This window comes from Drosophila simulans, chromosome X, assembly GCF_016746395.2.
Source record: "Drosophila simulans strain w501 chromosome X, Prin_Dsim_3.1, whole genome shotgun sequence".
NCBI classification, from domain to species: domain Eukaryota; kingdom Metazoa; phylum Arthropoda; class Insecta; order Diptera; family Drosophilidae; genus Drosophila; species Drosophila simulans.
The window spans coordinates 13052930-13080309 of NC_052525.2; the positions used below are offsets into that span (position 1 = coordinate 13052930).

The 27380-nt window shown below is 40.4% G+C and overlaps 2 protein-coding genes and 1 long non-coding RNA gene across 4 annotated transcripts; all 3 read left to right on the forward strand.

The window, feature by feature from the left end:
- Positions 1–802: 802 nt before the first annotated feature.
- On the forward strand, positions 803–1836 carry LOC120285387. Its single transcript, XR_005544690.2, has 2 exons — positions 803–1506; positions 1581–1836. It is a non-coding gene; the product is annotated as an uncharacterized LOC120285387 (long non-coding RNA).
- Positions 1837–10099: 8263 nt separating this feature from the next.
- LOC120285386 lies at positions 10100–11041 on the forward strand. The gene is made up of 2 exons (XM_039298041.1): positions 10100–10484; positions 10832–11041. The coding sequence occupies exon 1, from the start codon at positions 10100–10102 to the stop codon at positions 10220–10222; it is 123 nt and encodes a 40-aa protein (XP_039153975.1). The 3' UTR covers positions 10223–10484; positions 10832–11041.
- Positions 11042–11656: 615 nt separating this feature from the next.
- Positions 11657–27215, forward strand: LOC6725875 (protein-tyrosine sulfotransferase). Of its 2 annotated transcripts, none has more exons than XM_039298039.2 (7): positions 11657–11815; positions 14184–14314; positions 18237–18477; positions 18999–19178; positions 19849–19985; positions 20052–20250; positions 23967–27215. In XM_039298039.2, the coding sequence occupies exons 1-7, from the start codon at positions 11657–11659 to the stop codon at positions 24426–24428; spliced, it is 1509 nt and encodes a 502-aa protein (XP_039153973.1). In that variant the 3' UTR covers positions 24429–27215. The 2 variants fall into 2 exon arrangements, with proteins under 2 accessions (XP_039153973.1, XP_016039202.1); XM_016173845.3 differs by having other exon boundaries at positions 20052–20212; positions 23967–24061.
- Positions 27216–27380: the final 165 nt, after the last annotated feature.

The following is a 27380-nucleotide window of genomic DNA, read 5'->3' on the forward strand; positions in this document are numbered from 1 at the left end:
AAGCGGTACAGTGGAGAACCAATAAGAAAAACATAAAAAAAGAAGAACAAATTCGTTGGAAAAATGTGTTTTTAAATGTAGAAAATCGCTCAAAGTTGCAAAATAATTAAATACAATAGACTTTGTATAATATTTGTTTGAAACTTTCTTATGAGAACCACTAAAAACATCTTCACTAATAAAAAAAATTCACTCAGTTAACTTTCACAAACATAACAGATACTATTTCAAAATGTATCTTTTAGGGCCAGTGAGCACTGTATCTGTATCTGCATCGCATAGTATCTCTGCGCTGGCTTATTTATGTACATATTTCACTTGGCACTTGTTATATTTATACGCTCCACACACACACTTATAGTTCCCCTTCCCCTCACCCCGTGTTCCCCCCGAACCCTTCTCCTGTGTGTCGTCATCAGTATGCCAGTTGTCACTTCATCTTTTTAAATGCGCCTCATGGTTTTCAATTTCGAGAAACAAGTGGCCCAAAAGTGCTGCTGCCCAAGTGCCCATATTACATCTACACGCAAAAAAAAACTCAAGAAATTAGCCATTTAAAAGACACACTTATAAGTAATAAAAATAAAGAAACTTTGAAGTGCGACTTTGCAAGGAGTTATTTAAATTAAAATGCTTAAATCTGTGCAGATTCTGCAGGAGAACAATGTTGAGTTTCTAGTTTTATTTATGAACTATCTTTTAGTTACTTAACAGAATAATAAGCATCTAAAAAGATTCTATAAAAGATTTGTTTCAAGTCGAAACAAAGGTATTAAATATTGTATTCTATCTATCTTTTAGCATTCTTATTAATTAAGATGTATATATCAAAAATATGCCGACAAAAATCGCAGACTAATCTAATAAATATCTGAATAGTAAGCTAATATTCCTTGTGTATTTCCCACCCCCGTGTAATTTCCGCTACCCCCTTTGCTGTCCTCGAACGACGCCTCTTTGGCTTTCGGGCAAACTGCAGCCAAATGAAATTAGTCATTGGAGTAGTTGGCTTAAAAGGAGCTGCCTGCGAACGCGACAGATATACGGATGCAAACTCAATAAGCCAACTAAATGCAGAATTCAAATTTATCCGCTCGGCACAGAAACTGGCGCACAATTTGCACACTTTTCGCCAGATTCAATTCTCAAAGAGAAGAAACCCTCCGCCTCCTCCTCCTCCTCCTCCTCCCTGCAAAGTTCAGCAAATTGCCGCCCATCCGTTCAGATCCCGAGCCATGGGATTGAGTCATATATACCATCACCATTACCATCGCCATTACCATCGTTCGTAATTCTTTGGAGCGGCGTAAAATCATTATTCGTCACGCTCAGATTGCCGCACTTGAGTGGCCAGGTAGATGTGTTTGCATACAACTCTATAACTCTGTCACACTCACCTGGTCTTTTGCATTTCGAAGTTGAAGTTGAAGTGGAAGTTCTCAAGGGGAAACCACTGGCTATGACAGCCGATGGTGTGAATCCATTTTGGGCAATGGAAAAATGGTGGTTGATAAAGGGGGCTTTTCTGGAAAAGTTCGGCTGCATTTCGTCGATATAAGATATTGAAAAATATATTTCAGTTTGCAGGGAATTCAAACAACTTTATGGGTCTGAAAGAAGTGATCTGTTCTACGTGGCATTTCATTTATTTGCTGTAGATTGACATATTTACAATGCATTCGATCGATTAGCTGGACTAAATGGTATCAAAAGTCATGTGGTTCACCTACATTCATTCATTTTTATCAGAGATTATGAAATCAGAATTAAAGCATTTCAATGCTTATCAAACTGGAATGAAAATAAAAATAAAAAAATAACTGCTGCACCTAAAAATAGCATATCCGCCATAAACATTTTAAGCGTTGTCTTTACGATAAAAATTACGATGCGAGTTGATGTGCTTTTACCCGGGGAATCGAACGATGAAATCTGCACACCTGTTGATTCTGCTCGGATACCGTTTTGGCCAACATGCAAGTGGCCTACTGAGTTACCCTGCAAAAAAGAAAAAACAGCAACAGAAACGTGACACTCGTGCCATTAATGGGCACTTTAGGCTCGAACAAAAGAATGAATCAAAAAAAAAATGAGGGGAACAGTACAAATTAATTATGAACAAAAACATTGTGCATTTATCATCATTCATTCATATTAACTTGGCCCATCAGCATTTCTCATCGTTCCCTCAAATCGCGGCCCATTAAAGGCCGGAAAGAAATAAAAACGAAATGAATATGAGAATAATGAAAATTAAGGCAAATATGCAAAGGGGGCGACACGCAACGTTGACTTGACTGTTTGTTCTCAGCTGGCCAACAAAAAATTTTGATGATGGCCTCCGAAGAAGAGGAAGGTCGCTCGTTTTCGTATATATTTTTTTTTCAATCCTCATTTTTTTGGCGGCGAGTTTTCCACTTTTTCGAACGTGGAAATGGCGATGAAGAAGGAGTGGGAGGGTCTCTGCAATTGCACAAATTGCCCCGGCGAAGTGAGAGAAAATTCTTGCCGCCCATCGCGAAGGGAAAAGGAAACTCCTTGGCTCCATTAAAAGTTGGGCCATTTGACAACCCTCTTTTGCCGCCGAAAAGAGAGAAGTTTTAATGGCCTTTCCACCAAATCTTCTCGGTGGGACACGTAAGCCCTTTTGTCAAGCTTCTCTTTAGCGCAAATATCAAAAAGAAAGCACGCCAAACAAGTGACGTCAGAGGGCATTAAAAAAAACCCAAGAAATACCACAAACAGAAATGCCACAAATAAGCTTATTTATTATTAAGAAACAATAAACTTTTATTTTTATTAGAACTCTCAGAATAACTCTAAGTTTTTCGTTCAGTGTAGAAACACCAGACGAAACGCCAAGAAAGTCATGCAATAATAATGTAGTAAATGGGGTTAATAGTATGCCATTTCGAATCAATAAAAAAAGTCGGGAAATACGCGTTCATAGAAACAATGATAAGTTTCAAGCTCCATTTAATCACATTATTTGAAAAGCGCCAGTTTATGCATATGAATTTGTATTTTTATGCAAAGTAGCCGACTCATTGCGTTTCAAAATAATTGAAGCACTTACAAATCTGTACACATCGCGGTAGCTGATAATTTATAATCAGCAAAAAAATCGTATTCCAGCGAATATATAATTTCTAATTAAGAAAAAATGGTTTAACATTTAATAGGTCAATATAAATATATATTAAATGCCTGGCGTTTATTATTTATTGTATGCTTCTGAAAAAACCCAGCCAACTAGAAAGTATCTTAGGGATTTGGGAATAACCAAAAGTCTTTTTTTTCGGTGCGCGAGTTCAAAAGTGCCAGTGAAATGAAATGAAATGAAATCAGGGGCATGCTTATCAGTTTTTAGCTCAGAATAATATAATAAAACGTCGCAACGCCTCTTCAGCGGAAACTTTGTTGCCAATTTGCATACAATGCAGTTTGTAATTTGCAATTTGCAGTTTGCATTTTACAGTTTTCAGTTTGCAACGTGCAGTTTTCATCTGGCGATTTTGCAGTCCGCCGTTTACAATTCACAATTCACTGGGCCGATATTGTTACATTTTGATCACTTTGTTTGCATTATTTGCAGTGAGTTACTCTATTTATTTTGCTTGGCTGCCGCACAATGTCAAAGTCATTTGATGTTTGATATGTGTGTACGTGTTTAAACTATATAGGCTTGCCTTTCAATCGATTTAACGATAAACGCCCTCTTTTTTAATTTTTTTTTTTTTTTTTTTTGTCATCAGAAGAGTTGCGGGTTCATTGACTCGCCGCATTTGGTATTATATATATATAGATAAATATATATGTGTGCGTATGAGCATTTCTTTCGCTCGCCATCTGGGGTGTTAATTACTTTTTGTTTTAATTGTCAATTTATTGGCGCCATATCGAACGCACCAATTTGCGGGCAAAGCCACTTTGAAGGCCATTTGCTCAAGGATTTTGCTTGTGCTGCTCGGCAAATGACAGGCGCTTACAACTAAATAAGCACAGTGGTCACTCGATAAGCGGCACAGAGGCAAATACTCAATTGTGATGATGAATTTGCAAATGTTAACTATCAAATGCAAAACGTTGCGTGCAAACTGAACCAAATTCGATTTAATACAGAGTGCAAGCAGTGTTATGAAATGTTGAAAAATGGCAAAATTCAGAACTGCACGTGAATTACATAAAGCAGTAAAGCACCTTACCATCGATGCGAATCTGAATGGAATTTTGAGTGAAACGTTTGTGGGTTTATTTCGGGTGCTTCATTCATTTGAGTAGGCAGCCGGCAACGTGATTGCATATTTATGCACTTCACAAACACACAAAACACGCACATGGGCCAAAAATCCCTGGTAACTCTCGACTGGTTCGTTTGGGTTGCCAATTTGAGCTAGTTTTCACCCACAGAAGTTGGCCTGCTCTTCCGATTGCCCACTGTGATGATGCCTGACGGTGTTCCCGAGGAGCTTATGGCCCTAAGCCCCTCAACTGTTAATTACAAACAAACCGAAGAATGCTCACTGGTGCGTTGGCCATCGGAAATTATATTCAACAAAGTGGTGTATCGTTGGCTTATCGCCATGGCATCGCCGGCATCGCAAAATCTTCACTTCACTTCCAGCCGGACTCATAATCTATGCCCGGTTGGGTTCAATGCACTTGTCGATTTCACAGCTGAATAAAGTCGGGCACGTCGCTTAGCCCGTTCCTCCAAATGAATTCATGTGCCCACCATACGTATATATACATATATATATCTGTATACTCACGTATATCCCCCGGATTCGACGCTATATTTATACAGCAGTTGACATAACACAAATTGAATTATAACATTTTTACCGTCTCCGCTTTCTCGGCCATTGGCATCAAACCATCGGTTTTTGCTTTTTTTTTTATTTTGGTTTTCATTTTTTTTTTAGTCCGTGTTCCGGTGACGTTTCGTGTGTAACGCGATCAGACGTTAAGTTTTAATTAACACATTTTCCAGGCAGCGACCCCGCTCCACTCGGATCGTTCGTTAAGGGGCTTTAGGGGGTTAAGCAGGGCGTTATTCACTATCCGCTAGTCACGTTAAATCTAACGACGCTGCGCTTCAGCGTGCAAATATTCCCGGAATATTCGCTCCATTGCATCCGCGAGCTGGAGGGGATGGGTGGGGGATTTTAGCCCCGTCAACTGTCCCCGGGTTTTGATAACGCCCCTTGGTATGGAACACACCCGCATCCTGGTAATGATGCCAACCAGTGATGGCAACTACATTATTTGATTACCAACATTCAGCAAACTTTTAATTGCAAAACACTGGCCGATTACATGAAAGTTTTATATGTACGGGAATAACTTTTTACATTTCTTTTAGATTACGCTTATTTAATAAATATAAAATTAACTATGTATTACACCTAGTGCTTGTTTCGCACACTAAATTATTCAGTTTATATACAAATATAGGTTATTTAATCACTGACACAAGGAGCTATTCCTTCCTGTTTACCAAAACCATTTGATTAGCAGTGGCCAGTGTTGTTTATAGAGACACATGTTGAAATCGTTCTATTTGCCTTATGTCAAACCAAACTGTCTCGGGAAATCAGAGAAATTTGCTCACAGACACATTTTGTTTGCCATTTATCAAATAGTTCGAATGCCAAACAAAGTGTGCAAATGAAAGAATGTTTGCCAAAGCAAAAGAACTTAAAGCCTTTCAAATATTTATAAATCGCAACAAACTACCAGTCTCTTGGCCTAAACGCACATAATTCAGCTGCACAAAGATCTAATTTCATTTTAATAGCCACATTTCATTTCGGTTTCGGAATGTTTGGCAATGCAGGCGGTTCAGATATTCGTTTCATATGGAAATTAAATGGCAACAATAAACCAACCAAAAGCTGTGAACCGCAAAAAAGCTTGTTTATTTTGGTTTTCTATTCTATTTTTTTTTTTTTAACAGTTGACCGTTTTAATTGAATTAAAAATGCCATCGTTCGGCTCATTTGCCTGGGATTAGTGATTGATGTTTTGGCATTGCTGCTCCACTCAACTCAACCCTGTGGATTTGTTTGGCCTTCTTTAACGTTGGCCAACACTGACGGGATTATAGCCAAGTTAGACAACTCAGAAGAACGGGGCGCTGCTGCATATTGTCTGAAGTAATTTATAATATCACGACGTGACGTGCTTTCGCCTGATAAATGAGCCGAATGTCGCCACGGAGTCAGTTTGCTAAATAATAAACTCTCGCCGCTCGAGCGGCGGGAAATGGAAATGCGGGGTACAAAATATTAAGAGAGAGCCACCACGTTTCGTTGGAAAAAATAATGGAATAGCCACGCTTCACCGGCTGGGATCAGCCCACATTTCCAACCCACTTTTCCAACACACTTTTCCAGCCCATCGTAGCATCATCGTCCCATCCCCCGGCTGGGAGAACCCATTTTCTTCCGCCTTTCTAACTGCGCTTAAGCCGCAGCGTTTTGTTTTCGCACTTTGCGCGCTTTAGTTTCGGAATTTTCCATCAAATCATCAACACTTCCCGCAGAAAAGCGTGGCTCAACATTATTTATGCAGATTTTCTTTCCACTTTCTGCCCGCCTTTCCCCGGGAAACAAAAGGCAGGAGATAGTGGGCGCAACAAGCGTGTGAACTAGCGCCAGGCTATGTGTTTCCCCAAAGTACAGTGGGACTGGATGGGCAATAATTCGGATATAAAGTTCACAACTAAAAATGAAAAAAGCTAAAGGCAAAGAAGAACTGTGAAAAACAGGAGAAAATGAGTAATTAAATAAGTAATTAAGTTTTTTAGGATGCATATTTATGTAGTATGATTCGTTTAGAAAACCAATAATTCATCTTAGTTGCTTCTTTTTTATTAGATTATAATTTTATGATTATATTAGATTTAGCTAATCGCCTAATTCGATTTCGAACCACTGTGCAACGAAGCCGAAAACAAAATGCCATTAAGCTTAAGTTGAGCATAACATAAGAACAAAAGCATCTGAGAACTGTTGGTGGAAATAAAAAACTCAAAGTCCCATAAAATAAAGTAGGAAAAACTCTTCGTATGCATAAACAATTTAATGCGTTCTCGGTGATTGTGTGTGTGTGTGTGTGTGTGTGTGGCGATACAATACAATTTACACGCTTATTAATTTTTACAAGACTTTAACCGACACTTGAGCCAAACAGCAAACAACCGACAACAAAGGCAACAAAAACTGGAGCGAATGTTTTCGAATGTGTGTGAATGTTTGCCAACATTACACACACACACACACACACACACACTGGCAGCGCACCTCTTCAAACAAAAATTCAACTTGGTTTTCGGGCTATTATTATTATTCTTTCTCTGTATACTTTTTTTTTTTTTTTTGTTTTCTGTATTTGCGTGGGAGCAGTGGGAATAAACGTAGAAAAGGGTTTTTTCTCTGTTGCCGTAGCAACTTTGGTCTAAAAAACTTTTTGGCACCCATTGCGAGCGGGGAAGTTTTGGGGTAAAAAATATATATAAGCCACAATTTTAGCATGCAAAATATGGCCAAAAGGAATTTCTATTTTTATTTATTTTTTAATATCACAACTTTTCGACACACGAAAAGCAGCAAAGCGGAGTATGTGGCAAGCCAAAGAACAAGCAAGGCCCTTTAGGGCTTTCTGTCATATGTGGAAATACATTTTCGGTGCTTATGCACTGCGAGAAAATGCGCTGTAAGTTGGGCAGCGCAAAATGTGGCAGTAGGTTCTCATTGTCGATCAGAGCTCTTTGGTTGGAAAAACTAACATCTACAGTTGTTTTTCAAGTAAACACTCTATCTAAACATTCTAACAATACTACAAAACTAGTTCAGTTCTCAAATGAATTCTACAAAAAAATATATAAAATTATATAATATAGTAAATAAATAAATAAATAAATAAATATAAAATTATATAAGGTGAGCATACTTATTAGATATTACTATTGCCAGAATGTTAAGTACGTGTCAAGTATATTGCTTTTGCCCCAGTGTAGTCACGCCCTCTCTGCGCCGTGTCCTTGCTTGTTGTGCTCCAGGTTTTTGGGGGTCCTTGGGATGGGGAGTGACCAACAAGTTGGCAGGATCAGATGGCAGGAAGCACACGAGCACACGCGCTGCAAAAGTGCATGTGTAATTGGGAATAACGAGATATATGTTTGCAGCAAACGCCAAAGGTGAAATGTGAAAGAAAAAGGGAAAGGAAAGGCGAGGGAAAGGGAAAAGGAAAAGGAATTGGCAAGGCCAAGGGAAAATGGGAAATGGAAGTGGGAGAACTCCTGCGACGACGACAAATTGCCAGCTTTTTGAAAGTTTTGGCCAAGCCAAAAAGAAAAAAATAGTTTCTAAGGTTGAACGAGTGACGAAAGCTCCACACAACCCCATCCAAATGAAAATCATTTTTGAAAACTTACGCTCTGCGTGGGCGGAAAACTGTGCGTGCAACGCGTGTGTGAGAGTTTTCTTTTGCCAACAAATAATTCGAATTTTAAATTAATTAAAGTTTTGCGGAATTGTAAAAGTTTACTGCCAGAGTTTGTGCGTAGCAAATAAAAGATAATTAATGAGAATCGGATTCCAATTCAGAAGGCGCTCGTTTGTGTAGTAATTTGTATTGAAAAGTATTACAAAAGGCGAAGAGCATAAAAGCTAAACGATGACTTTCGTTAATTTGTTAGGCTATAGTTTATAATATCTATGCTAAAACTAAAAAACCACTGTCATGCAGCCGTAAATTGGCTTTAATCTGTGATGTCTGCTTTTGTTTGGAGAGACAGCCGCTTAGTGAATGAATGCTTCATATTTTAGCCCGAATTCATCCAAAAGAAGACCTCGATGGCCTTTAAGCTTTTTAAGTTCACCCAGCACGACTCGTTGCACACTATACTCTATACATAGTAAATTTTTCGCTTTGTGGCACTTTAGTCTCCTATCTGCTTGCCAGTTGGTTGGTATCGCTCCGTGTGTATTTCTGTGTCTATCATCCATCCTGGCCTGGGCCACCTCGCTTCCGCTCATATGTGTGTCGGAGTTGGGAAAGGAAAGTTGAGAATTTAAAGGAATTATAAGTACTCGAGCATCTGACACGTCGGCCGCACTTGGGAGACTTGCCGGCACCGGGACTTGGCAGTTGGCAGTTGTCAAGTGTGCTCCGGCCACTCACTATTCCTCACTCACCCACCCACTCACTCAATCCTTTCCACCCGCTCTCAATCCTCTCCAGCCTGCCCGTTTCTCCTCCGAACGGGCGGAAAAACCCAGTGACGAATGTCGCCTGAAACTCATATGCACTCCAGCTCCTCCTTAAGGGCGAATAGTTGGAGGGATTTGCAACCACAGTGTGTGGGCAATTACAGTCAAACTAGCTTGGGTTGGAAAATTGATAACCTTGCCATTCAACTGGAAAGTTGTTAAATATGAATTTCAGTTCTCACGAGAACTATGCAAAATCACATGGCATCTTAAGTAACGATTTTACTTAAGATGTAACATAGATTCTCTATAGTTTTGACATAGAATATATTGGACTGTTAAGGGTACCAAAAATGTATTCCTATAATTAAATCTTAATTATTCAGTTAATTTCTTAATGTTGAAATTTCTAAATAAAGTGCAGGGTGCTCGATTGGCGGATACTCTCTATTGTTCTCGGTTTAATAATGGATATGGAATTCTGCTGTACTTCGGAGCACTCAGAGTCGCTGGGAAAACATCTGGTAAATGTCTTGTGTGTAAGCCGCTTACTCCGCTCCCTCCGCCCCCTCTTAGGTGCCCCGCCCCCTACTCATGCCCCTGCCCCTGCCCCTTGTCCCCCTGGGAGTCACGTTCATATGTCATATTGAAAAGGAAAAGAACAAATGTATCGTGGATGATTTCTAATCAAATATATCATGTGTTCCATCGCCCTGCCAGGGAAATTGTGTTTGCACTTTTCTTTCCTCTGGGCTTCTCCTCTACAGTTCTTTTCGTTTTGGTATTTTTTATTTATTCGTTATTCGTTTTTCTATTTTTTTTGTTTGCGATGCAAGGTGATTAATAATATTTCCATGTTTGCCATGTTTCCATCTGCAGGTATGACGGAGGAAATAACCGGCGATTGGAGCTACTACGTGTATATATCGCTGACGTTGGTTCCAGTCTATTTGGCATTTCGGCTCATTAAGTCGCTGGGCTGGCAGCTCTTCGTCAACAACTGAGCAAACATCTGGACCCGAAACTGTAGCTCAAGCTGAAGCTGAAGCTGAAGCAACACATATCTGTGGCACAAGCTGAAACTGAAGTTGCAGCCGTCATCAGGGGAATCCGTCGTCGCGGAAAAAAGGAAAAGACGAGCGGCCAAAGTCGTTGAGGTGCGTAGTCACTTGAGGTTGCCAGTCAGAAGCGGTCGAGTGCCGAAAGTCGAGTGTCGATAGTCGAGTGCCAAACATTCGAAGTTGCACGGTGCCAGCGAAAAAGAAGGTAACGTGATAGCTGGGTTAACTTGCGAAAACCGATGTGGAAATGCCCTGCGATTGGTATGAAAGAAAAGTTGAAACAGTGCGCTTTAATTTATTTAGCTATGGCAGTTATATATATTAACTAGCACACAATTTGTGTCCATAGAGTAGCGTATATCAACCTATTTGAGAAAATAGTTTAAAAACTGAGATTTTGTTCAAGTAAACATCCACATCCATGTTGCAATCTGTTTGCCATAGCGATATTTCCCCGTAGGCATCAGAGCATCGAATATCTTGACGGCAAACAATAATCCGTGGCAAACCATTTAAATATGCTTAACGTAGTCTTTGCTTTTTCCGTTGCAGCGTGTTATCAATGTATATATACATTTTGTAAGAATGCAATAAATGGAAAGCCAGGACTAGAAGAGTGATAAACGGGGGAGCCTGCAGCAGCTGCTAGGATTGCCAGGACAGTCGGGACACTGCCAGGATTGCCAGGATCGTGTTCTGTTGTGTTGTGCTGCGTTGTTGGCCAAGCCGAGTTGTTGTTGCTGCTTCTGGCTGGCCAAAAAGGAGCAAACAAAAGGCGAGGCGATGCAAAGCAATCAACGTCATAAGCAGGAGCAGCAGCAGGACCAGAAACAGGAACAGAGACCAGAACACAGACCGGAACAGGACCACCAAGACCGTGGACGGAGTTATTGTGGTGGCACCGCCAAGCCGCCGCCGCATCAGCATCAGCATCAGTATCCTGCACTATAGGCACATCACCGCCAGCCCGTCCAACGCCCAACACCGCATCCTCCCGATATTCCCACCCTCCGCATCCTTGGCAAACAAGTGGAGCTGGCATCACAAGGAGCAACACGGCAAACGGGGCACTGGCAACAGCAACTGCCTTGCTGTAGCAAAAGCAAAAGCCAAAGCAAAACTCTCGCTTTGAGGACCTCAAGAAAACCAATTTACATATTTAAGCTTTGGGCAAACGTAGAGCGGAGTAGCAACTAGACGCAATCAATAGGAGCTGGGAAAATAAAAAGCGACGAGTGGGCGCCTCCGGGAAGAAGGTAGCCACCCCACACACCAGATCAGATCAGCTTGGAGCAGGCCGGAGTAGACCACAACATCGTCAACCGCCGTCATCCGAATCAAAGGCCGGTTATCTGCGACACCTAGACCACCGCCAGAATGCGACTGCCATATCGAAATAAGAAGGTCACCCTGTGGGTGCTCTTCGGCATCATCGTCATCACCATGTTCCTATTCAAATTCACCGAACTGCGGCCCACATGCCTCTTCAAGGTGGACGCCACCAACGAGCTCGCCTCCCAAATGGTTCGCGTTGAGGTATGTACCCCCAAATCGAACACAATCTGTTTGCCCCACACCCAACTAGCATATCCATCCTCCCATCCTTTCCGTTCCGGAACAAAAAGAAAAAATTGGAAAAGCACACATAGTCACACCCCCGAACATCTACTTCCTTTGCTCCAAGGTGCGTGGCAAAAATGTAGGGATGTGAATTACGAAATACGAAATATTTAAATTGAATCAAATGGTAAAAGGGCTGATATACCTGGCGGCAAGCAGCAATCAGTTCCTCACAGATTCTAGGCTTGCCTGATTTGATAATCCATTTTTGATTCCGAAATCAGTGGGATGCTGAGCAATTTCAATTCGAACTTGATGGGTTATTTGAATTCCTGCAGCCAAATTGAGCCTATTCCAGGACATTGCTAAGCAGAGATGCTGTTTCAAGTTGGAACAAAAGAATGGAACTTTGGGCATTGAAAGGGATCTACTATTGTTATATTCAAATGCCTCCATTTAGGAGTGATTCCCCAACTCTGTTAGCCCATAGAGCTCTACATTTGTGTGACGCACTGTGGCGTCCACTTCCCCTCGTGCTGACCAAGCCAAACAAAAACATTTGCAATGATAAATCAAAGGAAAAAATGCATGGGAGTAGAACCTTAGCTGGATAACTAATTTCATGTTGGCTGAGCACAGATGAAAATCCAGCCACACCTCCCCATCCCGGAAAACACCAACCGCACACGCAAAACCAAAGCAAAAGTCATTCAGGGAATTTAACTGGTTATCGGATGACCGAACACGATTTTGTAAACATTAGTCGAGACCAAAATGGTCTCGTTGGAGTTGAAATGGTCGATGGCGTTGGGGTATATCCATTGATTAGCATTGGGAATATCGAAGGCGGAGGTCATAAGCAGCTTTCGACATGGGGAGGGAGCGGAATCGGAAGATGACGACTCCACAAAATGGAAGACAATGGAATGCGACCGAGATGGTCAAATCATTTCCACAGAGCATTAACACATCCTTGGTTCCTTGGTTTTACACATGAAAGGGGCCTTAATTCCGGGGATTTTGTGGGTCCAATTATGTGGAGATGTGTGTAGCCATGGCTTAATTCGGCTATCATGCCGCATGCTGCATGCATAATTATAATTATTTGGACCCATCGATTTATATGGCATTGCATTAAATTCAATGCAATTCAATGCACACAGAAATTCATCTTATTTAATGGGAAACACACTGTTCAGCCAAAACAAATAGTATAAATTAATGCAAATGTTACTGCATTCGGGTAATTAAGGAAGGATATAAATAAAAAAAACGCTTTAATTCCGTAGATTTGTGCGGCCAGATATGGAAAATTTGAAGCCCAGGATGGCAGGATGCCTTTTCGAAATGCGAAATCAAAACGTGACTTAATTAACCCTCTCAAATTGGCTGACGTGCAACACAGAAAGGCAAATTAATAGTAATCCAGGGATTAAAGTGGTTGGGCGTTGACCAAGTAGTATATTTATAAACAAAGCACTACGAACAATGGGCTTAAATTTCATAGACTTTAGTTCAGCATGCAAATGAGCAGCAAAAGTGATTGATAATTTAATCCATCTTTACTTGGCAGAAGCAAAAATCAATTTTGTAGCTTAATTGGGGAAAACCAACAACAACAAGTATGAAACTAATATGGAATGAGTGTGGATTTCAAGTTTTGAGTTCGTTTAATTAATGCTATCACGAACAATGTTAAATCTGTGTCGGTTCAAAATTCTATTTATCTTACAAAACACTTTGATTAGATACAAAAGAGAGCTATGCCACTTTTATCACCTTTCTAATTGAATGCTTATGATGTATGAAAGTCGATCGATTTCCCATTAGGCGGTTGAAAAAAACCCCCATCGCATTGTTTACCTTTGATAAGGTGTAAGGTAGCAAATTTATCACTGGCTTTTGGGCTAGCGAAAGATAAGGCTTCGTCCCCTTTTGGGGCTCCATATGGATAGCTCGCATCTATTTTTAGTAATGCCCATCACCTGTCGCCTCCACTTTGTATGTCTTCTGACGCTAATGCCCACGATGGCGTTGACACCTGCGCTCATTCAGCCAAAGAAGCCATCACCCACAATCCACCCGGCTCTAGTTCCCATCATCATCATGATTATAATGCAAATCATAATAATAATCATAATAATAATCATCATGGCCGTAAGCAAGAGCTATGCCATTTATTTTACGCCTGCAACTTTTCTCTAATTTCATTCCTCTTCTCTTATTTTTTATGTTTTTTTATCCACCTACACATTGACGTCGCGGATGCGGATGCGAAAACCCGGACACGGTTACGGCTACGGATACGGATGCGGATGCGGATACGGAATACGGACACGTTCAGAAATACCTCACAGATGACAATCAACGCGTTTATTCATACAACCGTGAGATGCCATTAATATTCATAGGCGGCGTGCCGAGATCTGGGACGACTTTGATGCGCGCCATGCTGGATGCCCATCCCGATGTGCGGTAAGTCTGCTGCCCGGAAACCCCAGCTGCCCTGCTCACCTGCTCACCTGCTCCTGAGTCCCGAAGCCTGGCTACTGGGTTCGCCCGTAACCGGATAATACCCTTTCCCACTGCGCGTCGCCTGTTCGATTTGATTGTTTGCCACAATGCCGCGGTCTCGGGGGCGAATGCTTCACTTCCTTCCTTCCTTCCTTCCCTCCCTCCTTCCTTCCAATCTCCCAATCCCGGGAGACGACGGAGGAGTCTTGCACATATCGGATATCAAAGGCGATTTATTGGTTTGCCATTGAACACGGGAAGGGTTGTATGTACAGTGATACGTTAAGGGTTCCAAGATGTTAAGTCATAATTAATAACTTGATCAGTTGTTCTTCCATATTACTTGTTACTCAAATACTCGTATTGAATGACATTTTCAATGGAATCAAAAGCGTTGAATTCCATTCATAAATGAATCCCCGTGGCGATGTTTTGTAAAAGGACTCGAAATCAATGCTGTCAATTCAATTAACATTTAATTTTTACCGAAGAGGAAACTCAATTTAAAGTTTGCCTTGTGTCACTTTTGCGTGGGAGAAGTCCTCTTCTTTGCCTTCGAGTTCAAGTTCTCAACTTTGACATATCACAAATCTTTATTATTCAAATATGTATATTTGCAATGGCTTGTATTTCTCACTTTTGTAACGAAACGCCCTTTTCAAAATTGAATTTTCATGCGAAATGCATTCCAGGGCAATGACTGCCGTAATTTAGTAGGAATTTTCATTTTCCTGAATTGCGAGAAAAAGTTCGAAGAAAACTGCTTCCACTTTAGTAGTTCAGATATTTCACACGTATCGCATAGCACAATCAATTTATTTGTTGGGCTTTCTGTTTAAGCTGATCTCGTTTATTTCTTAGCTTTCTATTGATTTAATACAAAAGAATATTTTTTTAAAAATCATGCTTTTAAAATAAAGTGCCTTATTCAATGTGAATTCCATTGCGTTCATTTAGAAGTGATTCAATGGGTAATATCCATCCCATCTCAGATGGCAATTTCCGCCACCTTGACATCTCATCAAAAGTTTGTTTACCATATTTTGCAAATCCTTTAAGCCATGAAATCTGCTAACCAAATTTCACACCTACTCTGAGCAGAATCAAACATTTGCCGACGATGCCTTGGAAAAACATTCGAATTCCAAATAATTTCCTCTTCCGTTTTTGGGGGACCTTTTCTGCTTTTGCTTCAACTTCGGCTTTTTGCACTGCCATAAAGTGTATTTCCACACCGCTCTCTATGGGGAAAATGTTGTAAATTTTAATATATACATTTTTTGGGGCGGTGCTCTCGGTCGGTTCGGTTCGATTCGGTTTGGTTCGAAGTTCGGGGTTCGGGGTTCGGTTCAACTCCCCAATTTCAATCTCCTTTCAACCTCATGCAGCCAGTCAGGCAGGCAAACCAATTCGATATATTCCGTTTCTGCCCTTTGGCAATTTTAATATTTTCTCTTTTTTTTACTCTTCATCCTGGCCTGGCCTCCATTTGCGTATCTGTATCTGGTCCGGGTTTTATCTTTCCGGGCATACCTTCTGGCTGCTGCGATATATTATTATAATAATTTCTTAAGTCTCCCTTACGCATGAGTAATTAACCATGGAATTTGGCGCAATCTGAAAATGAGAAATGGTCAAGTAGCAAAAGGGTTTCCTCGTGCTACAGCAACTAGTTTTTTCTTTTTTTTTTTTTTTGTTAGCCCCTTATTTTATTAACAATTTGCCTTTTTGCCCGGCCCATTTCCAGACCATTTCGCTCCATCCTGTCGTCCCATCGCATCCGTGGCCTATCCTGCGTCCTGGATCCTGACATCAGGATGCTGGGATGCCTGGATGCCTCACTGCTTGGCTGGTTGACTTGCTGGCTGGCTGGCTGGCTGGCTGGCAGTTGGGGTCGCTTTTTCTGATGGCTGCACAGCGCAATTTCCGCTATTTAAAAACCGACTTCCCTTTCCCTCAAGGATCTCACGGATTTTAGTTACAGAATGGGTCCTCGTCCTTTGTTCGCCTTTGCAGGACTCCAAAAACGTGGGCGGTGCAAAGTGTAAAACTTGCCTAAGCGTATGTGGAGTAGGTCACCCTCGTTGCCCCGTTTCCTCGCCCTGTGGCGCTCCACATACCCTCCTGGTTTTCAGATTAAATCTGGTTTTAGTATTTGTAGCATTTAGCATTTAGACTTGGCATCAACTAATTGAGTCTGGTGTAAGCCCCGAAACAATTTTGTGGGATTTGCATGGCGCTGGCACTGGAATGGGAATGGGAATGTGGATGTGGATGTGGATGGAAATGGGCATGGGGATAGAGGGATACCCGCCGAGATGAAGAGGCTCCCATGCTGAGGTGCGAACAAATGTAATTGGTTGGGGCCAGATAAAGTTGTGACCCCGATTTAGATGGTGCAAAATAGGTGACTCCATGTTTTCGGGCTATAAAATTGCGGTTTTAATGGGATTTTTTTGGGGGAAACTTTTGAAAATTCAGCCGGAAAATAATGTAGGGTAATTTGGGATTGATAACTTGTATGTTTATCTTGTTAAGTTTTTGGATTATTCAAGAGGCAACTAAACACGTCAACTATTTTGAATAGTTTTCTTAGTAACTGCGAGCACCTAAGTGTACAGATAACAACTTTAATTAACAAATAGATAATACAAGTTTACTTACAACTTAAAAGTTTATAAATTTAAAATGCCAAGCGCGATAACTTTAAGTGCTTACTGAAATTATGCACAATAAGTCGAATGTAACAAAATGCTGCATTAGTGTGTTAAAACAAAACATTAATATAGAATATGCTAATTAGAATTCACTACAAATTATTTGTTATTAACTCAAGCGTAGACCGTAATTGCTTAAAACTATTGCTCAATTTCATTCAATTAAAAAAGGCAATTAACTTTGATTTAATTGCTCTCAAAATTGTGCGGTCACACAAATTAAATCAAATATTTGATTTGTATCTTTGACATTAAGGAGCAATGGATAAACATGTAGTAATTAGTTTATTACCGCCCGCTACTGTTTTTGATATACGTTGATTAAATAATTTCGTATGGATCTCTGACGCACTTCAGTGGCCTCCAAAAATTGTTGAATCAACACAAGGCTTTGATCGACTTTGATTACTTTCCTTTGGGGTCATAAGTTCGAGTCGCTCTCCTTCTCATTTTTTTTTTATTTTTATTTTCAATTGCCGTTTGACTGGCGCTGCAGTGTGGGATATTTATGATAATTTACGCAATCAGGCAGTAATTTTTTGTGTGTGCTCTGAACTTGATTACGGAGCACTGCCGGCGGAAAATTCTAGAGCGGCAAACGAATCGTTTGAAGCCCTTTATAGTTCAGTGGTTTCTGCAGTCCTGGAAATCGGAGCGGGCCACACAGAAGAGGAGGGGACGCAAATGGGAGTTATGCACCAGACATGGAAACGCGACGGGAGACTCCACTTCCACATCCACATCCGCTGGAGGGTAACCCAAAGAGCTAACAGCGGATGGCATACCATTTCGTTTTGTCGATTGCATTAGAAGAGCAGAAGGATGAGGAGGAGTCGGTGGTGGAGGAGTCCCGAACTGGTCCCGTACTGGTCCCGTACTAACAAGTCCTAAACAGCTAACAAGTTGGTTAAGCTAGTTTAAGTAAGGGAACGTTATAAACAAATGCAACATTGAAATGATTGCAATCGTGTATTCCATTTGTGCTGCATTTTTTTACCCAACTGCTGAAAGCTTAGATTTCAAAATCCATAGATCCAACATGGCCAACAATGCACCCTATCCCCACGTGAACAGAAGCTGCCCCGCAGCCACTACTACTCCGCCGCTTTGTGTGTATATATTCTCATCTGTATATATATTTTTTTTGCTTTTTGGGATCCTTGCAGCTGCGGGCAGGAAACCCGTGTCATTCCGCGCATCCTGCAGCTGCGCTCGCACTGGCTGAAGTCCGAGAAGGAGTCGCTCCGCCTGCAGGAGGCCGGCATCACCAAAGAGGTCATGAACAGTGCCATCGCGCAGTTCTGTCTGGAAATCATCGCCAAACACGGCGAGCCGGCGCCGCGCTTATGCAACAAGGATCCGCTGACGCTGAAAATGGGCTCCTATGTCATCGAGCTATTTCCGAACGTAAGCACCCGCGGCGATACAATTTCCCCATCCTCCCGCCGCATCCTGGACAAGCATCCACACGCGGAGCATAAAAAACATAACCATATCAGTAATGCAATACCATTTTCATTTACCATATCTGAGTCTGGCATTTAAGCCATCCTCGGCCGTTGTCACAGAAATATCTCTTTTAATGGAAATTAACTGGGGTGGAGCACTGTCAGCCGAAAGAACGCCGAGGAGAGATAGCAACAAATATTTCATTAAACATGTTAAGCTGTCTCGACAAGCGATTTTAAATCTCTGCGGGCTTATAAAACCATCTTTGCTGTGTTACAATGTGATTAAAACGTAGTATTCATATTTACCGTGAAAGCGCATAAGCATAAAATATCAAAGTAGAAATGTAACATTTAAATGAAATGCATATACACTTGACTGTTAATATTTAAACACCGTTCTTTTTTTCATTTGTATTCAAAGTGTTAATCATATTTTTTTCCGGGTGCACCTGTTACCTGTTTTTCTGCTCGTTACAGGCTAAATTCCTATTCATGGTGCGCGACGGCCGGGCGACAGTTCATTCGATTATATCGCGCAAGGTGACAATCACCGGCTTCGATTTGAGCAGCTACCGGCAGTGCATGCAGAAGTGGAACCACGCCATCGAGGTGATGCACGAGCAGTGCCGGGACATCGGCAAGGACCGCTGCATGATGGTGAGTGACTCACTAGTCCTGGCCACCCAGCCATCCAGTAGTCAGATGCTCACATGCCCACCTGGACACCGTGCCATCTGGCCACCACGCCACCCATCTCAATCAACGATGATTAACTTGGTCGGGGTGCTGCAGTCTGGCACAGGAAATTAAGCGAGCTGACTTTTAAATTCCGCTGATGGCGGGTCTTAAAAAAAAGTGTATATTTAAATGTGTTCGGTCGGCATTTAAAGTGTTAAGTATTTGTAGTGCATTTTAAAGTCATTTAAGTAAGCATTATTCGCCTAAAGTGCTTATTTTTTATTTACCGCAATAAAATTGCAGTATTTCAGTCGTAACAATGGAAATAATAGTCCGAATTGGGAATATTATACCTCGTTATGCTCGTAATTTAATTCCCAATCGATTGGCATTCAAATTTGGAAATAAATTTTTTTTGGCATTTTTTGCAAATTTTTATGATGTTACCCCTTACCAAAAATGCAAAAATTAAGCCAAAAATTAATTTTTGTAAATCATTTAAACGGTGATAGGGAAAGTTAGCTGAGGTTGTTAGCTGCACAAAACAGTCGACTTTTAAACTGTGAGCCCTATTTTATTGAAGTTATAGCCAAAATATGAAAAGTATCAGTGTCCATACTTATCATTTGTATTTCTTTCTCTCCGCCAGGTGTACTATGAGCAGCTGGTCCTGCATCCCGAGGAGTGGATGCGAAAGATACTGAAATTCCTGGACGTGCCATGGAACGATGCGGTGCTGCACCACGAGGAGTTCATAAACAAGCCGAACGGAGTGCCTCTGTCCAAGTAAGTGAAAATCGTAGAATTGCGAAGGGACCATGTCCATTAATTCAACATTGAACGCAATCGCAGGGTGGAGCGTTCGTCGGACCAGGTTATCAAGCCGGTTAATCTGGAGGCGATGTCCAAATGGGTTGGCCAAATACCCGGCGACGTGGTGCGCGACATGGCCGACATAGCGCCCATGCTGTCCGTGCTCGGCTACGATCCGTACGCGAATCCGCCGGACTATGGTAAGCCAGATGCATGGGTGCAGGACAACACGTCGAAGGTAAGGTGCAACCCCGTCGGTTCTCGAATGCAAAACAAACTCAAAACACTGCCAAACAGCCACTTTTTTCATGTTACCACTACACCCAATCATACCAGGACAACAGTGATGCCAATGTCGAAGTTTCCATAATATTGATTTTATAACTCTTATATTCTCTGCATAGTGTTTATTATTTGACTTTATTTCACGTTTACACCAAAATGCAAAACGGAATTTACTACAAACTCTGTGGCTATGCGTTTATCAACTTTAAAATAATAATGAATAAAGCTTAAGCAAGCATTCTTTCCAATTTAGGGCTCTTAAGCTACTTCCATTGGCATCACCACTGTCAAACACAGGCAATTTCACTCTATCCCTATTCCACCAGCACCACCCACTGGAATCCCTTTTCGTGTCCTTTGTTTTTGTTGCTTGTCATTTTCCCAGGCTCTTGTTATCTTTCACCTTTCACTTTGGCTCTGGGCCGTTGCCGTTGCCGCTGCCGCTGCCTGTGTCATTGGCATATTTTGCACTTCCCTGCATAGCCCAAGCATATAACCCATACGCACCGTATACCATACCATACCATACCATACCCCGCCAACCATCAAAAACCCACCCACTTACATCACACACATTGTGCAACTCGTTTTTATTTTTTTGTTTTTTTATCCTTCTACTCGATTTCGTTCTGTATGTGCGATTTGTGTTTTGCTTGTTTGTTTTGTGTTTTGCACTTCGCCTTCTCGTTTGTTGGTTGCACCTAGCGATTTTACTTTATATTTCGTTCTTTTTCCGCCTTTTTTGTATTGTTCTTTTTCCAGCTACTTTGATTCATATATGTATGCATTGGCTGGGGTTACAAAGCCATGAAACTGTAAGGAATACCATTGATCACAATGATGGTCGCTTGGTGGCGCCATCTATGTATGGTTGATGGCGTGCACATTGTGCGTTTAAAGATGGGAAAAACTATAAAATCTCTTGTTTTTTTTTTAAATCCTGGTATATATATGGAGTACATATGAATTTAATCGAAATATAGTAGTCTATCGAGGGCAACGCGAAAAAATTGTGCAGTTTTTTCTTACCTCAAAGGTGCAAACTTTCGGCGGAAAAATGTAATTTCATTATTTATTTAGCACTTTCTGCCGCTATATATTTTACCAATCGAATGATTTTTTGCACGCATTTTTATAATATTTGACATTCATATGCGTTCGTTTATGCCATCAATAGTTGCAAGAGTTGATTTCCTGAATAATTTATCAAGATCCCAAGTGACATTGCAGCATTCAAGAACAAATTAAATAAATTCAATGAAATAATTTGTATTTTTTGAGCAGATTTCCGCCGAGATAGTTAAACATTTAAGCATAAATGGTACATTTTACTTGGAAATAACCATTGATTATCAGACAGTTAAGTTCATCGCTGCCTAGTGATTTTAATTAGATTATAATTGGTTTTTATGATTTGGCCAGGGATTCAAAGCTTTGCGCAGCCACTTTCCTTTTAAGTTAGTGATTACATAGCTAACAGCTGTCGCCGCCGGCCGGCCAACTGAATTTCCAACTAACGTTTAATTGAAATTTTCGGTTAACTTGGCCATTTTTACCGACCTTTCACCCCCTGTCTTCCCAGCTGGCTCCTCTCCTCTTTTTTTTTCCTGTCCCACCCGTCGGCAACTGGTATCTCTGTTTGCAAGTGCATCCTGCTGAGTTATGTCCGGAGCAGCGAGGCGTTAAATTAGCTGCTAATTAATTAGTCCACTCCTCGTTACTCCGGACCACTCGACTCGAGTGGCGTTGAGTTAACTCAAGTTCAGCTATCTGCGCGCTGATTTACGCCTCCTTTTTTTTTCTCCAGCATATATCTGCTTGTTCTGGAGCACTATAGTTAATCACAAATTGTGAATTCAGGGGTATTATTCATAAAAAGAAGAAGAGTAGTATCAAATGTAATTACACAAAACTGCAGAAACTTAAACTTCGGCTTGCCGAATTGATCGTTCCTTCTTGATTTTTGGTGTAATTTCTGATACTTCAACGCAACGATGAAAAATGAAAATTTTCACTCGATTTGCTGCACCTAGGCTGGGGGATTTTTTTGTTGTTTTTTTTTTTTTGCGGTGCCAGTGGTTTGTTTTTTTTATGATGTCCCCGATTTTTGTGCGTTTTTATTGGCCTGTCACAGGGGCACTTTCTGTTTGACAGTTGCAATTGCAATGTTTCCGCGCTGCTGCCAGTGGTCTGTCGGTGGGCGGCAGCTGCGGAGGGGGCGTGGCCGTGGCTTGATGGCATAAGTGGCAATTTATACATGCACGCCACCGGCAGACGGCAGGGATGAAGGATGGAGGAATGGACAGCAAGGAGATGGAGGTGGATAAATGCTCACGGGAGCCGGACAAAGTTAAGTCAACTTTCGCAATCCCCGCCAGCTTGACAGCCATCCGATCCCATGCCACCCCATCGCATCGCAACCCATACCGATTCCTATCCCCATTTTTTTTTTTTTTTCAGTACTGATGATGCCTCACCGGTCAGTTATCCCTTTGCCCCCTCGCGGATGCCACGCAACGTGCCACGCAATTAATATCAATTGAGAGTCCGGCAATTTCATTATATTCCTTAATTTATGTTAATGGCAAATATTTTAATTAATTGACGGCTATGCGCCGCAACCCCCCCATGCCCCATACCGTTTATTGGAAGAGAGGTGTCTGCAAACATTAAATATTTTAAACATATTTGCATATTTAATATTTATGCAAAAATTAAAAAGCGAGCGGCGGCAGTTGCCTTGCGTTGCATTGCAGCGGGGAAATTAAAATCAAATAACGAAACGTTAATACCCTGAGGTGGATGAGGTGGGTGGGCGAAAGGGAAAATAGCAACCGAGTCGAAAGGAAAAACCGCACAAAGAAAGAAAATGTTGTGAAAATTACGCTCACGTTGTAAAAACAAGAGTTTGCGTTCAGCTGCATTTGTACAGCGAAAGATAAACAGCAATCAAATGGAAATCTAAAATATTTAACAACCGACAGAATGCACGAATTAAACGAATTTGAATTGTTTTCATGCTGAATTTGCGAGAAAAGTCATTAAAACTAATGAGATGCGGAGATAGAATCTAAAAATAGGAGAATAGAAATTAAGAAACACATTTCTGTTCTTATAATAATCCCAAATTAATGTTCTACGAATCTTCTATGGTAACTTGTCATTTTAAGTTCGCTTTAAACAACTCATGCTAGAGTAAATATGCACAATAAGTGGGAAAGTCCACTTTTTTTCCACATTTTATGTGGGACTGACAAAAATACATAGAAACTGAAATAAGAGCCCAAGGCAGCTAAGGAATTTCTATAACTGTTTTTCTTGCGCTTTAATTTGCACAACTGCGACGTCGCAAAGTTGAACACCAAATTGTTGTGCTACCAAAGTTTTCGCTTTGACAGGCACTCAAACGTTTTGGCAGTCAAAAAAGAGGGGGCAGATGTATGCATATGCTGTATGCCACATAGTGCCGCAGTTGCAGCAGCAGCAGCAGCAACAGCAGCAACATCAGTCGTAATGAGGAGGCCATCGGCAGCAGCTGCAGTTGCACGGGAAATACACGATTTGCTGGGCTTTCGGTGGGGTGGGAGTGGGAGGCTTATTCACGCACAAGTGCGCCCATTATGAGTGGTTTAATTTGAATACGCATTTCGGTTCTGTCTCTACTTTCAGTTAAAGGCCAATCGAATGCTGTGGGAGAGTAAGGCGAAGCAAGTGCTGCAGATGTCATCCAGCGAGGATGACAACACGAACACCATCATCAACAATAGCAACAATAAGGATAACAACAATAATCAGTACACAATCAATAAAATTATACCAGAACAACACAGCAGACAGCGGCAACATGTACAGCAGCAACATCTGCAACAGCAGCAGCAGCATCTGCAACAGCAGCAATATCAGCGGCAGCAGCAACAGCAACAGCAGCAGCATCAGCAGCAACATCGTGAGGAGGAGAGCGAGTCGGAAAGGGAAGCGGAACCGGATCGAGAACAACAATTGTTGCATCAAAAGCCAAAGGATGTCATTACGATAAAGCAGCTGCCATTAGCTGGCAGCAACAATAACAACAACATCAACAATAACATCAACAACAACAACATCATGGAGGACCCCATGGCGGATACATGATATCCGCACATACCCATAAGACTGCCGCGTGGCAAGCATTGAACCTGGCTAACTCTCTTGGCTGCCGATAAGGACAACGATAATGATAACTGTTGCTGCTGCTGTTGCAAGAAACCAATTTTAAATTGTATTAGCCGAGACCTTTACATGCTTGATACATATATGTATTTGCATATAATGTACGTGTATTAATGCTTCGTGAAGTTACCAAAAAAAAAAAAAAAAAAAAAAACAAGCAGAAAAGCAAACAATTAACAAACAACAGAATAAGTAGTTACACTCTAAAGAACGTTTCGTGACGAAAAGACTTAAAGTTGCAGGGAGAAATGCCAATTTAAAAGCCAACCTCGCCCTGCGCCCTTTAATTCGTAGTAATTTAATTTATGCCTTAATTAATATCTCATAACTGGATTTACCTTAATGCGGGCTGGGCGTTGAATTATTAAATTTATTGTGCAATGAATTGCTTCATTTGGTCCATTGAAATGGTCAGTACAATTACTATTACCTTGATTACCAGCTAATCGTGTTCAACTGATAAGCTACTTAATTTAATGAAAAATGGCATTCATATAATTTAGTTTGAACTTTTGATTAAATGCGATTTTTGAAATAATTTAAAGGCGACTAAAATATGATAGTTTTTTGTTTAATCGTACGGTTGGCATTTACCCCTTTCCACGTCGTCTTACAGTCCAGAAACGCACTGTATGCCTAAATATTATTAAATGTGTTGCAAGATAAAATGATAACCACCAAAAGAAGCTGAAGAAAAAACGAGGAGTTTTTGCAATGAAGAAGATGCAGGAAATCCATTGCATACTCTCACCGACCTCGTTTACAATATGAAAAGATAACAAAACATTTTAATTTAGTTTAGAACTCTTTTTAAGCCTTTTTTGTACGAATGTTTTTTGAGAGACTCGTGTCGGTTTATCACTTAGAACCCCTTTTTTTTGTATCTGTAATTGTGTACATAAAATATAAATATCTGAATTATGTTTCCCACTAATCGAATGAATCTCTACCTGAAATTCGTCTATGGGCTCGCGGAATCTTTATAGGTTTTTATAAGAAATACATTACAATATAAGCACTGTTTATAGTTTGCAAACGGTAGGACAAAGCAAAACGAAGTGTTTAGAAGTGTTAAATTTTTAACGAAAAGAGCTTTTAAGGTGTTTAGTTTAATAACTGTAATCGTATATTAAAATATTTGCTGCTGATGACAAAGAAAAAAAGACGTGAACTAGTATAGAAATATTACAATTTTGTAAACTTTTTTTTGTGTTGCAATAAATTGACTGAATGTAAAGAAAACCAATTTAATAAAACCATATATATATATATATATCTATAAATGTATACCTTAAACTGAGTGTCTAAATGTATATGAAAGTTGTAATAGATTTTAAATGTATATGTGTGCGTGCAGTTAATGAGAGGAATCGAAGTTAGCTAAGCTAAATTATTTGGTCTAGGAAATGTACTTCAAACTCAAATGGCTGACATAGATCAGCAACATGAGGTCAATGTTTTATTTGTAAAATGAGAGATGGCGGCTTTTGGACAGACTGTACTTACACTCGAAGTTTGACAGTTATTAAAGACTGTACATTTGGATTTTGACAGAATGACAGCTTCTGGGCTAACTGTATTTCCAACTTTAAATCTTTCCATCTTCCTCAGTCATTTGAATTTGAAGGTGGTTTTTTGTACCCATTTTTTTTTTTTTTGTAGCAAGGAGAATATCCTTGCACACAGACAGACACTCACACAGACACACGAGCCTTGTCCGTCCTAACTGCTGTGTGTGTGGGCGAACAGGATGGCTATATTATGTACTTACTTGCCGTTAGCTTTGTGCTCAAAGAAAACTATTAATGTTTGTTTGTTATATTTAATTTCATGAAATAAAATGAGAATTGCTGACAATAAATAAGGAAAAATGATTGCTTAGAGGAAATTGAAGTTTATTTGATGGCGGCGATGGAAAATACCGCTAGCTCGCTAATAGCTAAGAGAAAGTTAAAGGAAACGAAAGTCAAACATAATATAAAGGAGAAAAGTTTATATAATGTGTGTTTTTTTGTAGTCACAGTGCGTGTCGCAACCATAAAACTATTCAGTTTTGTGATTAAAACCGCATCGAATTTGTGAACTATTATAAAAAATATATATAAATGTGAAACGTAAACTATTTTTGCTAGCTTTTAAGATGCATTTTTTTCTCAAAATTACGCCTGTATGTATGTAATATGCATAACTATCTTAATACCCATGTATTATATATATTATATTGTACATTTTTTTTGTGTGTGGAATTGCTGCAGTTAGGACAGGAATCCAGTCACCAATGTTGAGAAACTAACGATCTACTTGCAGCTGACAGACAATCAGAGTTTAAATGAACTTAAAATTACACTATATTGCACTCCGCTCCGTAATCCCAATATTATTAACCCAACCCGTTGACCCCAAAAATCCATCAAACCATAATGAAAAACGTATTTAGCCAATTGTAATCCGCGAAAATAGGTTAACTGTACGCTGCAAAGATCCGATATGGAAACGAATTAATTCTAATTACAACACATTTTCTGTGCGCAGTTTGTAGCCTAAGAAAATTGTACAATATTGTATTGATAACGACATCCCGGCAAAAGATAAACGATGAATCAAAAAAAAAATATATATATCTACGAAATTATACTGTACAAGAAAAATAAAATCAACTGAGGAAACAATAAAAGTTAAACATAAATGTAAAATCATGCAACCGAAAAAGTAGTATTTATTTTATTTGGCTGGCAGATCGTTTAGTCTTGCAATTTCATATTGTTTTCGTAAAGTTCTGGGTACTTTCAGAAAATTATAGAAAAGAGATCCACCCAGAAAACACCATCTTGGGCTAAAAGTTTACAAAGAACGCTGGGACTTCGTCCATCGTTG

What these genes read in the sequence shown, in the direction of transcription:
- LOC120285386 (XM_039298041.1), top strand. Translation starts at nt 10,100, where the DNA reads ATGACGGAGGAAATAACCGGCGATTGGAGCTACTACGTGTATATATCG.
- LOC6725875 (XM_039298039.2), top strand. Translation starts at nt 11,657, where the DNA reads ATGCGACTGCCATATCGAAATAAGAAGGTCACCCTGTGGGTGCTCTTC. An exon ending in CCCAAATGGTTCGCGTTGAG is followed by an intron (nt 11,816 to 14,183) that starts GTATGTACCCCC and finishes GGACACGTTCAG; the next exon opens with AAATACCTCACAGATGACAA. An exon ending in TCATCGAGCTATTTCCGAAC is followed by an intron (nt 18,478 to 18,998) that starts GTAAGCACCCGC and finishes TGCTCGTTACAG; the next exon opens with GCTAAATTCCTATTCATGGT.